Source organism: Ranitomeya imitator, chromosome 6 (assembly GCF_032444005.1).
Source record: "Ranitomeya imitator isolate aRanImi1 chromosome 6, aRanImi1.pri, whole genome shotgun sequence".
NCBI lineage: Eukaryota > Metazoa > Chordata > Amphibia > Anura > Dendrobatidae > Ranitomeya > Ranitomeya imitator.
In genome coordinates this window covers 36600499-36612850 of record NC_091287.1, presented here as the reverse complement: position 1 = coordinate 36612850, position 12352 = coordinate 36600499, and the positions used below count along the sequence as shown (strand labels likewise).

The window sequence follows — 12352 nt, the reverse complement described above, 5'->3', positions numbered from 1 at the left end:
CTATGAAATCAAACTATCCACTTAGGAAGCAACACTGATTGTCAATCAATTTCAAATGCTATTGTGCAAATGGAATAGACAACAGATGGAAATTATTGGCAATTATCAAGACACACTCAATAAAGGAGTGGTCCTGCAGGTGGGGACCACAGACCACATCTCAGTACCAATGTTTTCTGGCTGATGATTTGGTCACTTTTGAATGTTGGTTGTGCTTTCACACTCGTGGTAGCATGAGACGGACTCTACAACCCACACAAGTGGCTCAGGTAGTGCAGCTCATCCAGGATGGCACATCAATGGAAGCTGTAGTAAGAAGGTTTGCTGTGTCTGTCAGCGTAGTGTCCAGATGCTGGAGGCGCTATCAGGAGACAGGCCAGTACACCAGGAGATGTGGAGGGGGCCGTAGGAGGGCAACAACCCAGCAGCAGGACCGCTATCTCCACCTTTGTGCAAGGAGGAACAGGAGGAGCTCTGCCAGAGACCTGCAAAATGACCTCCAGCAGCCCACAAATGTGCATGTGTCTGCACAAACTGTTAGAAACCAAGTCCATGAAGATGGTCGGAGTGCCCGACGTCCACAGATGGGGGTTGTGCTCACAGCCCAACACCGTGCAGAACGCTTGGCATTTGCCACAAAACACCAGGATTGGCAAATTCGCCACTGGCGCCCTGTGCTCTTCACAGATGAAAGCAGGTTCACACTAAGCCTATGTGACAGACGTGACAGAGTCTGGAGATGCCGTGAAGAGCGATCTGCCTGCAACATCCTTCAGCATGACCAGTTTGGCAGTGGGTCAGTAATGGTGTGGGGTGGCATTTCTTTGGAGGGACGCATAGCCCTCCATGTGGTCGCCAGAGGTAGCCTGACTGCCATTAGGTCCCGAGATGAGATCCTCAGACCCCGTGTGAGACCATATGGAGGTGCGGTTGGCCCTGGGTTCCTCCCAATGCAGGACAATGCCAGACCTCATGTGGCTGGAGTGTTTCAGCAGTTCCTGCAAGATGAAGGCATTGAAGCTATGAACTGGCCCATCCGTTCCCCAGACTTGAATCCGATTGAGCACTTCTGGGACATCATGTCTCGCTCCATCCACCAACGTCACGTTGCACCACAGACTGTCCAGGAGTTGGCAGATGCTTTAGTCCAGGTCTGGGAAGAGATCCCTCAGGAGACCATCCGCCGCCTCATCAGGAGCATGCCCAGGCGTTGTAGGGAAGTCATACAGGCACGTGGAGGCCACAAACAATACTGAGCATCTTTACCTTGTCATGAGGCATTTCCACTGAAGTTGGATCAGCCTGTAACTTCATTTTCCACTTTGATTTTGAGCATCATTCCAAATCTAGACGTCGGTGGAATATTCATTTTGATTTACATTGATAATTATGTTTTATTGTTCTGAACACATTCCACTATGCAATAAATAAAAATTTGCAACTGGAATATTTCATTCAGAGATATCTAGGATGTGGGATTTTAGTGTTCCCTTTATTATTTTTGAGCAGTATATATCTTTGTCACGTGCCCACATTATTTTTGGGGGGAGGAGAAAAAATGTAATATAATGTCATCCATTAAGTATTACTGGCTTTGTGGTACATTTCGTTGGCGTATAACACTAAAAAAAAAAAAAGTTTTACAAATTTTTTGGGACTCATCCATATGGTGTTAAGTGCTTGGTGGGCGATGATGGCTGCAGAATCCCGTGAGACTCCACAGGGAATGACTGGAAGAATATCGGAGCCAGACCAAGCTGGCGTGAAAGCAGAGTAGGCAGGAGCGTGTGGTCTGGTACCGGCTGTTTTCTTGGAACCACCAAGGCCCGAATCCAGGCTGTAGCCTTCACCGCTGTGGTTCTTGCGGACGAGAGAGTCTGGATCCATCAGTTGGTGAGCGACTGCGGGGCCTAGGCTGGTCGGGGCCTAGCCACTAGCCGCAAGGTACCGACAATTGTCATTGCGGGGGTAAGACCAGCAGTGGAGATGGGGGTGCATAGAAGAGTTTGGTACATGCCACATCTTTCAACCAGGGGGCAGTAGAGAAGGAACACTTGCCTCGAAGGCTGCAAGAGCTGAAAGCTTGAACCAGGATCACGGTCCTCAAAATGGAGGGGGAACATTGCTGGTATGCAGTGGGTGTGAGCAGGATGAACCCTTTCTGCGAAATGCAAGTTCCTGGGAAAGGCTCCTCAAGGTGGCACAGAGAGATCTGGCTGTCCTTGGGGTTCCCCACCTATATGGGAGCAGGCGATGGTGCAGGTGACATGGGACTGTCATCCATTTTTACATGTCGGGGTCTCCAGCACTACCAGAAGCCAGGTCACTTACAGCCCAGGCACCTGGGAATGGGGCTCACAGAAGCAGGTGGAGGCAGTCCCTTCAGGAAGGAGAAGAAGCAGACATCTGAAAAGAATCACTGGATTACCCTCCTTTTTCCTGTCTTTGCACTTTGTACTAAATGTCTGAGTGTAGTAGTACATCAACTACACTTTCAAAATATTTACATCCCAAATTTTTTCTGGATTGATTTTGTCATTCATAGAGTATTACGTGATTTGTGTTACATTGTGGTGGAATATAAAACTAGAAAAAACACTTCAAAAATGTTTATGGAGTCAATTATTCATCCATTCAGTTTAAAGGGAATCTGTCAGCAGGATTGTGCACAGTAACCTACAGACAGTGTCAGGTCGGCGCCGTTATACTGATTACAATGATACCTGGTGATGAAATCTATCTTGTGGTTGCTTTAAGGTACCGTCACACTGAGCGACGCTGCAGCGATACCGACAACGATCCGGATCGCTGCAGCGTCGCTGTTTGGTCGCTGGAGAGCTGTCACACAGACCGCTCTCCAGAGACGCCGGTAACCAGGGTAAACATCGGGTTGCTAAGCGCAGGGCCGCGCTTAGTAACCCGATGTTTACCCTGGTTACCAGCGTAAAAGTAAAAAAACAACAAACACTTCATACTTACCTTCCGCTGTCTGTCCCTCGGCGCTCTTCATGTGGTGCTCTGATTAGCTGATTCATGTGTATGGATTCTGACAGGTCACTGATCTGCCCAATATTTTACATACTAAATATATGTATTGAAGAAAAAAAACATTCACATACAAGCAGGCCTGCGCCTGACTACAGCATGCTCGCATCTATAATGTGCATTAAATTGTTTTATTTAGTCATATACATTGATCCTGGGGTAAAAAAACAACTCAAAATGGTGCTGCAGTCTCCAGCAAGATGGCGGCACAGTAGTATCTATCGGATCACTGATAGATGCTACTGCGCTGAGCGCCATTTTGAGAGATTTTATTTTTTCACAATAAATTTATATGATTAAATCAATTTATGCATATTATAAATGCGATCATGCTGCTGGATATCTTTTTTTCATTACATATATTTATTGTGTAAACTAGGGGGCAGGTCAGTGAGGGATCAGTGTCCTGTCAGCAGTCTGCAATATGAATACCTAATTCCTATCTAGGGAGATGAGATCTCAGCGCTGACATCTCATCTCCCGAGATCTCCATCTGCGCATGCGCCACCCTGGCGGCCATTTTCCTGGAGTCCACACAGGAAACCATGGCACTGTGGGGGCTCTGGCCTTTCACAAAATGTTGGCAGAGCTCCCCGCAGCAGCATCTGACCAGAGACACGTGCAGCAGCACCGCCGGACACCCACGTAGCACCACTGGACACCCCCTAATCCCAGTCTGCAGCAACGGTATTGGTAAGGCTACGTTCACATTTGCGTTGTGCAGTGCTGCGTCGGTGACACAACGCACAACGCAAACAAGAACGCATGCAAAACGCATAGTTTTGCGACGCATGCGTCCTTTTTTTGCCGGATTTTAGACGCAAAAAAAATGCATCTTGCTGCGTCCTCTGCGCCCGAACGCTTGCGGCAAAAAAGACGCATGCATCGCAAAATGCATGCAAACGCAATCGCGGCGGCCATTTTCCTGAAGCCGAGATGCGAACTCGGCTTCAGGAAAATGGCCGCAGCGATCTCCATCTGCGCACGCGCGGCATCCCGCGGCCATTTTCCTGAAGCCCCGGGCAGCAGAGGACTCCATATGCGCAGCCTCAGGAAGATGGCCGCCCCCACCGATCACCAGGGAAATAGCGCCGATCGCGCGTTTTTTCTTCGCCTGCGCAGTGGATTCAGAAGTTGGGCATGCGCAAACCACTACGCCACCAACGGAAAGATATGCAAGATCTGGGGGAAGAAACAGTGATGTCACCACACCCATCTGACCAGACCAGCCTGATTGACAGGCGAAAACGGCGACTTTGGTAAGTTATTTCGGCAGCATAGGTGGGGAATCAGGGTACACAAAATACACTATAGTAACGCACAGCTCAGGCCCTATTTAACAGTATTTTTATCTCATACTTAAAAAACAGGGTGACAGGTTCCCTTTAAGGGCACAAAATGAGAAGTTTGAAGATTGCAAAATTTTCCAAATTTCTATTTTTTCATAAATAAATGCAAGTCATATCGAATAAATGTTACCACTAACATGAAGTACAATATGTCATGAAAAAATAATCTCAGAATCAGTGGGATACGTTTAGGCTGTGTGCACACGTTGCGTTTTTTTTTGCTATAAAAACCGCATCCCATCATTTAGAATGCATTCCGCAATTTTTGTGCACATGATGCGTTTTTTTCCACAAAAAAACGCATTGCGGTGAAAAACGCATCATGTTCATTAATTTTGCGGATTTTTCGCGTTTTCCCCGCTATTTAATGCATGGGGAAGCGTCAAACGCACAAAAAACGCGTCAAGCGCGAGAAAGCTAAAAAAACACATGCGGATTTCTTGCAGAAAATGTCCGTTTTTGCTCAGGAAATTTCTGCAAGAAATCCTGAACGTGTGCACATAGCCTGAAGCGTTCCAGAGCTATAATAACCTCAAACTGACAGTGGTCAGAATTGTAAAAATTTCTCCAGACAGACTGAGGCTTTCAGTCATAGGAGTGGACAGTCACCTCTCAGTGTATAGTGAGCGCGGTCTGTAACACTGACTAACACTTGTGTTTCCATGCTGTACACAGTGGTATCTCAGCTCAGAGGCGGGAAGTATCACACAGCTGTTGAGATAGTCAGACTGCAGAGAGCCTGGATTTGGCTTCCCTGTCTTAAAGGGCCAAAGATTTTATACTAAATTAGTGAGGATTTTTTTACATTTCCTAAACATACATACAGTACTGTGCAAAAACTTTAGGCATGTGTGAGAATGCTAAAAAACAAATAAGTGTTAATTGATAAAGAAACAATTTAAAGCGAACAAAAGAGAAATCTAAGTCACATCAATATTTGACGGCTTTTCCTTTGCAGTCATCGCTTCTTCTGGGTCCTTGTATTAAGGATTTTTTTTTTTAAATAACTTTCTCTTTTGTTCATTCATTTTGCATTTTATTAGCTTATTTTTATTAATTAATCCTATTTTTTAAATCATTCTTACTATATAGAATATTTTACACCTGACAAACCGTTGTTGAATGGTGTATGTGTTTCAGAATGTTGCATAATTTGGTCTCGTAAGCACATTTCTGAACCTCCCCATATGCAGGACTCCTTATGTAGAGAGCATAAGTCTTCATTTGGAGAAAACTGCACCAGATTATGAACCTTACCGCTTATCAGACACATTTCTCATGGATGTGCGTCACCCATGATAGTTATGTGCCACAAACATGGCCCAACCATGCAAGCTGTTTAGTGATGAGCGGTCGTGCTGGGATAAGGTGTTATCTGAGCATGCTCAGGCGCTAACCGAGTGATTTCGGTGTGCTCGAATAATATGTTTGAGACCTCACACCTGCATGTCTCTTGGGCTGTTTGATAGCCGCAACACATGCAGGGATTACTTCTTCGGCAATTCCTCGGCTGTCGGAACAGCAGTGAGACATGCAGCCTTGTGGACTCTACACTGAAGACACTTAGCACATGAGCATGCTTAGATAACACCTTATCCGAGCACGTTCGCTTATCACTACTGCTTACCCATTCCTTTTTTTTTTCAAGCTGTCATATTTGTTGAAACTTCATTCAAGTAATCTTTCAATACACACACTGTTAGGATTCAGCTCCACTTGGGTTTCACCATTCATCAAGTCCCTGCCACTATGTGATTTCCATATTTGCAGTCAGATGCCGACTATATTCTCATCCCCTTTGCTCAGCATGCTATTGAGAGCAGCAGATGCGAATCTAGTCGGCGTGTGGCCTTAAGTATGCGATTATTGCTGAAATGGAAAAGCAGAGCCGAATCCTAACAGTATGTCTATTGCACGCTATTAGGATTAGACGAGCACTGCAGCGGCGTTCCAGAGTAAAACTTAGAACACTGAACTCATACACAGTGTCTGATTCATGCTGCGTGTGGATCAGACTAGCCACAAGCCATTCTGTGACCCCATGATAACACTTCCTGACCACCTTACCAGGGACTCAGAACCTCATCGTTACTAATTAGAATCCAGCTTTATTTTTTCTCAACCCAGATGTGTTTGGCTTTTATGATACCCAAAGAAAAAGCATGGGGAAAGGAAGGGTTGTCATGGGGACATAGTCAGAGATCATGATCCGATACATGGTTTGACGTAGGAATATGTGACAAAAGTGACATTTTTTATCTTTTTTATTTCAAATACGCTTTCCTTAAAGCTCTGAAAGGAAGTAATACTTTTGCAGGGGAAGTGCATGAGAAGGCGACACCGCGATCACACCATGAATGTTCTTATCGGATTCACTATGACATCACACTAGCTCGCCCGTGTATCTACCCATTCTTCTATCACAAACAACAAGATTTTCGTTTTCCCAATTATAGAGATCCTGCGATCTTTTCCTCGGACTGACCGTTCCCCGGCGGCGACTGATTTCCGGTATTAAAATGACACAAAATAAAGCTTTAAAAGCAAAAAAAAAAAAAAAAAAAAAAAATGGGAAGGGAACTAATCTTACAGGCACCTGGGCAAAAATTGGCCCGAGATCCATTGTACATAACTTATTTTTGGCCCTTTGATAACCACATGGTCTTAGATGCTGCATTCGACGGTGCATCGCCAAATCTGAAAAGTTTATTTCACATGCAATCTGCAGTCCGATCCGTATATATATAAAAAAAAAAAAACTAAAAAAAAAAAAAAAATGATGGTGAAAAGAAGATCACATGATCTGTCATGTCCTTGAAAAGTTAGATCTTCCCAAGCTTAGAGGAAAAGGAATGTGTGCTTCCGTATTTTTCTCTCTGTGGGGTAGATTTTTCTCGTTGGTTTTAGTTCTGTACATAAAAGGATGTGCGCCAGGAGGAGACGATGACGACGGCGCTGTATAATGTCTGTGTGGTGGCAAAGCTGTCCAGGCCGCTGCTTCGTTTCCCCTCACACCACCTGGCGGCTCCAGCAACGGCTTCGCTTTGTGCTTGACTCTCCTGAAGAGCAGCTCCTGACCCATGCGTCGAATGACTGAGGCGGTCTACTATGGCGGAGTTTACTGTAACACCAGGCCGACCTGAAAAAAGAATTAAAAAGATAGTTCTCAATAGGCAGAATTGGTCTCCTTCCACTTCTGGCAGCTGATCATTTTAAAAGGCAGTTCACAGCTGTTTTAAAGTAATTCACTATGTTTCTAGCATAAGGATTTTGTATCATTAATTTGCTGTCATGTATCTCCTATGTTCTGCTGCTAATCTGTGTTCATAAGGCCACTCACTGGACACTCACTCCTTCCACCTCTGGCAGCTGATAATGGTCGTGAAAGGCAGTTAGCACTTATTTTATAGTAATTTACTATGTTTCTAACATAAGGGTTTTGCATCATTATTTTGCCTTCATGTACCTCCTATGTTAAGCTGGTAATTTGTGCTCCTAAGAGGCACACACTGAACAGAACTGGACTCCTGTCATCTCTGACATCTTGTATGGAAAGGCTGATGCTATATTTTTCTAGCAAAAAAAAAAAATGGTTTTCATTTGCTTTCATATATCCCCTAAGCTCCTGGGGGCAAAGCTTTGAACAGAATCAGTCCTCTTCCCCCTCTGGAAGTTAACAATAAAGCCATTTCATTACTTCACCCGCAAAGCCACAAGGCTATGCTACTTCAGAGACTCTGCTCTTTCCCAAACAAACAAACAAACAAACAAACAAACAGAAAGCTGGTCTGTAGTGTATGTGGATCACTTTGTAGTCACCTAGCTGTGGAGAGAGTGAACTGAGCATGTGTGACCACCAGCACTCAGCTCAGTAGGTGGACGTGCACCATGCCATACACTATGAACACCAGGTGGCGCCAAACTATGTAAATGTCATTCTTCACTAGACCATTTTTTTGTTTTAACACTGATTTAATGGTGGTATACCCCTTTAATTACTACCCAGCCAGAGATACAGCCCTGTTCCTTCTCCCCAAACCTATTTTAATTGTCTGAGGTCAGTATGTGATAAGGAAAGGTGAAATAAATGCTTCTAGGAAAATAGTCATTTTTTTGGTTCCTTGACCCTTGAAAGCAAAAAAATTGTGACCTTAGGCTACTTTCACACTAGCGTCGGACTCGGCCCGTCGCAGTGCGTCGGGCCGAGGTTCCGACGCTAGCAGTGAAACGGAGGCAGCGGATGCATTTTTCCTGCGCATCCGCTGCTCCATTGTAAGGTGCGGGGAGGTGGGGGCGGAGTTCTGGCCGCGCATGCGCGGTCGGAAAAAGCGGTCCGTCAGCAGCAAAAAACGTTACATGTAACGTTTTTTGCTCCCGGCGGACCGCCACAACACGTCGCAACCGTCGCACGACGGTTGCAACGTGTGTCAATGCGTCGCTAATGTTAATCTATGGGGCAAAAACGCATCCTGCAAACAACTTTGCAGGATGCGTTTTTCCCCTAAACGACGCATTGCGACGTATTGCAAAAAACGCCAGTGTGAAAGTAGCCTTATCTCCTAAAATTCAGAGGCAAGTTGGGAACCGCTAAGGGTATTCTATAGCGCGTAGATCCCACCAAGCGTCTCCCTGGATCTCAGCCTCCGGGTGAGATGTTCCTGCCCATTGTAGCTCTACTCTCACCTTTTCAGACTCCATAGCTGGGCATCTCCAGTTGAACAAGTAGTATTGCAGATTGCCATCTCCTATGCCAAACTTTAGTTTTTCCAAGAAAGTTTTGTTTTCCATCAGATCCAGAGCGTTGAAAACATCAAACCCTTTCTGCACGAGAAACGGGAATAAGTTGAATAATTCGATTTAGAATTCACACAATGCAGTTTTTACACTTTTGTCCTCCTAAGTTTCTACGGCCATAATCAAGACTTATCCCTGACTTGTAAGAAGTCCTTTTCCTGACCCAAGATGTGCCTCATAAACCCACAATCCCATATCAGTAAGATCTGTCATCATGTAATAATCGCTGGTTTTCCGATCCTCCATGAAGAGCATGTAGCGCCCCCTTCAGTCTTAGGATTGGTGGTTTCCCCAGAGGACAGACAACCGGCCATCATCGAAGAAGTTGTCCACTACTTGGACAACTTCTCACACCGCAATAAAGTTTATACTCACCTCCGGCACCGTACCCGCGGTGTCAGCACTCTCCCCGGGGCTCGCATGCGGTGTTGTGACACCGGTGCCCAATTAACGTTGGCGTCACTGCCTTCGCCTTCGGACAAATCGAACATGAAGAGGAAGCCAGGGATCTTCTGCAGCCCGACCTTCCTCTTCACGTTCGATTTGTCCGGAGACGTAGACCACAATGCCAGTGCTGACTGGCGGCCAGGCTCATGTGTCACAACACAGCACGCGAACCTCGAGTAGAGCGACCGCCGACACTGCAGGAATGGCGCCAGCACGGGAGACGACTATAGGCTTTATTATTTTATGAGGTCAAACATTTTGATCACGAAGGGAGTGCCCTAGTAGTGGACAGCCCCTTTAAGTGATGACCTTGCAAGAAGCCATCACTTGCTGAAGAAGACCCCATTCTGGCACCAGGAAACAAGCAGAATTTGGAACTCGTCCTAAAGACAACATGTATCACTTGTTCACAGGATAGATAGGCATCCATGTGCCAGGATCCCAACCAATTAAAAGGACAGGGGTCTTAAACTCCCGTTTTAAAAAAGCAAGAACAGGGGTCTTAAACTCCCCTGTTTTAAGAAAGCATTACTGAGCATGTGCGACCATCACTCCCATTGACAGTGGTTGCACATGCTCAATAACCCTTCATTCATACTGAAACATTTGGGACCCCTGGGGTCTGATTAGTGACGGTCTGAATGGACGGCCCCTCAGAGATCATAAATCAGACCCCCCTTAAGACTCCATGTACCTCAAAGTCAACTCAAATATATACTTCAAATATCAACTTTATAGAAGGGCCTGAGCAATGAATGGGTCGATACCTGGCAGCCCCCTTAGGGCACACTCCCACCCTGCAGTCAAATCACTGATGTTCATGGTGAACATTGCAAAATTCCGATAGAAATATTTGCAATGTTTTTCCTCCGGCAGGATTCACACGATTAAGGTTTGACAATAAGCGTTTGCTGGATTCTCCTTGCAACAATTATTAAAGAACACATCTCAATAGGAGGGGGAAAAAAAAATAGCGGAAAATCCACTTACTAATTTGGCGATAATCAGTGCATCGTTCATTAAGTCCAGCAGGGGCGTCTCCGTGTGGACGTTATAGAAGGAATAAGCGGCTTTGAGAGTTTTGTGCACCGGATGATGCATGACCGTGGAAGGTAATGTGTAAAAACTGAAGAAGTCCGTCAATACGCCTGGAGAGCTCTGCGAAGAAAGGGTGCACACAGGGAAGAGGTCAACCAGGGTGTTCCCTGGATGTTTATGGCACGATTCATTACACTGTGCCTTTTTATGGAAGGAATCTGCACAAGTTTCTATTAGGACAGGACCTACAAGAGAGTGACGGTCCCAGGGGTCTTCATAGGGACGGTAGCGGTCAGGGCTACAAGTGGTGAACCCTCTCCCTTGATGAGATCTGATCCTGGCACCGAGACGACTGACTGACGGAACAGACACTTACCTCCACCACAAACGTATCAATGATGCTGTCCTGAGGGAAAAACCAATGTGAAATCTCCTCTTCATCCATGACCGGAGCGAGGTGGAACTGACTCAGGTAGCTGTTTAATAACTGCTGGACCATCGGGATGTCCTTCTTCTCCATTGTTCTTAGCCCGGCAGTCTTTGTAGCCTTATTATTAGGACGGTAAAAAAAAATAAATAAATTATCAAAATTATTTGACCCTCATTGCAAATTTAAGGGTTTTTATCCCAAGAAATTTACACAATTGCGGCTTTTGTGCAGTAAACTAATGAAATAAGAACAATGTAGATAGTTCATCACAACTAATAACTAACTGGATATCTAAAGTGGATTCTCCAAAATCACTAAATGCCAGTTTCTCCAAGATTTATGAATCCCACATAAGAGCGCACAACTGCAAATCAAGTATTCTCGCAAGCACAAAAATAACGCGTCAAATACCTGGACTGGCCGGGGGATTGCCGACTGTGACATTTACCGTAATTTAGAAATATGGCAAAGTCAAGAGAATGGTCGTAAAGGCGACTTCTTTAGTGACAAGGTCGCATTAGCCCCGAAGTACTCCCCTGATTAGGAGTGACAAAACGCGTCGGGAGGAGGAATACAGTAACTATTGACGTACTCGCTATGTTTCGGGTATTTGCCCATATGTCGTATTGATCCTTGCCATTGAGGCTTTGATGGTTCTGTTATGGGAGTGTCGATCACTATGTGTTTACAGGAATTGTAAAGGAAATATAGGCTACTGATTTTCCTTATTTTTTTGTGTGTTTTCACCACTTTTGTGTTGTTTGTCCCTTGCACTTTATTTGGTTTATTTCTATTTTATTGCCGTATCTATTAAAAGTTATATTTTATCCTAAGTGTATGACACAGCCAGCCCCCTCTGTGTCCGATGCAGGCTCAGCTCCAGAGCCTGGTCCACATAGGAGCATCCGACATAGGACAGATCAGTACTTCCTATGTTGGGAAGGGGCTAAGCACCTGAAAATTGATCCAAAATGGTCTCCAGGGTGGTTACTGGTGGAAGTAGAACAAGCTGTGGCTACTTACATCTGGCAGTCTGTACAGCTTCATCGTCCTCTGTAACGTCATATTCCGACTAAGGTGCGAGAACTTCACCTCTACCAGTTTTCTAGGGTTCAGGGAGCGATGCCAGTACCTGCAGGAAAAAAAAAAATATATGATTATCGCTCCCCTGTACCAGCAAGGCGGAGGTTAACCTGCGGAGACGCCGAGGCGGGCGGCACAAGCCCTAGATTCTCAGTTCAGGCACACT

General features: G+C 45.4%; 1 protein-coding gene across 1 annotated transcript in view; it reads right to left on the bottom strand.

Annotated features, from left to right (window-relative positions):
- Nucleotides 1-6643: 6643 nt before the first annotated feature.
- Nucleotides 6644-12352, bottom strand: part of NMT2 (N-myristoyltransferase 2) — a 48440-nt gene continuing 42731 nt past the window's right edge. The window contains exons 9-13 of the mRNA XM_069729452.1: nucleotides 12127-12235; nucleotides 11050-11220; nucleotides 10626-10793; nucleotides 9078-9215; nucleotides 6644-7533 (exon numbers count right to left, since the gene is read on the bottom strand). Of these exons, the coding sequence (XP_069585553.1) occupies nucleotides 7513-7533; nucleotides 9078-9215; nucleotides 10626-10793; nucleotides 11050-11220; nucleotides 12127-12235 (607 nt within the window). The 3' untranslated portion in view covers nucleotides 6644-7512. The remainder of the gene's footprint in view (nucleotides 7534-9077; nucleotides 9216-10625; nucleotides 10794-11049; nucleotides 11221-12126; nucleotides 12236-12352) is intronic.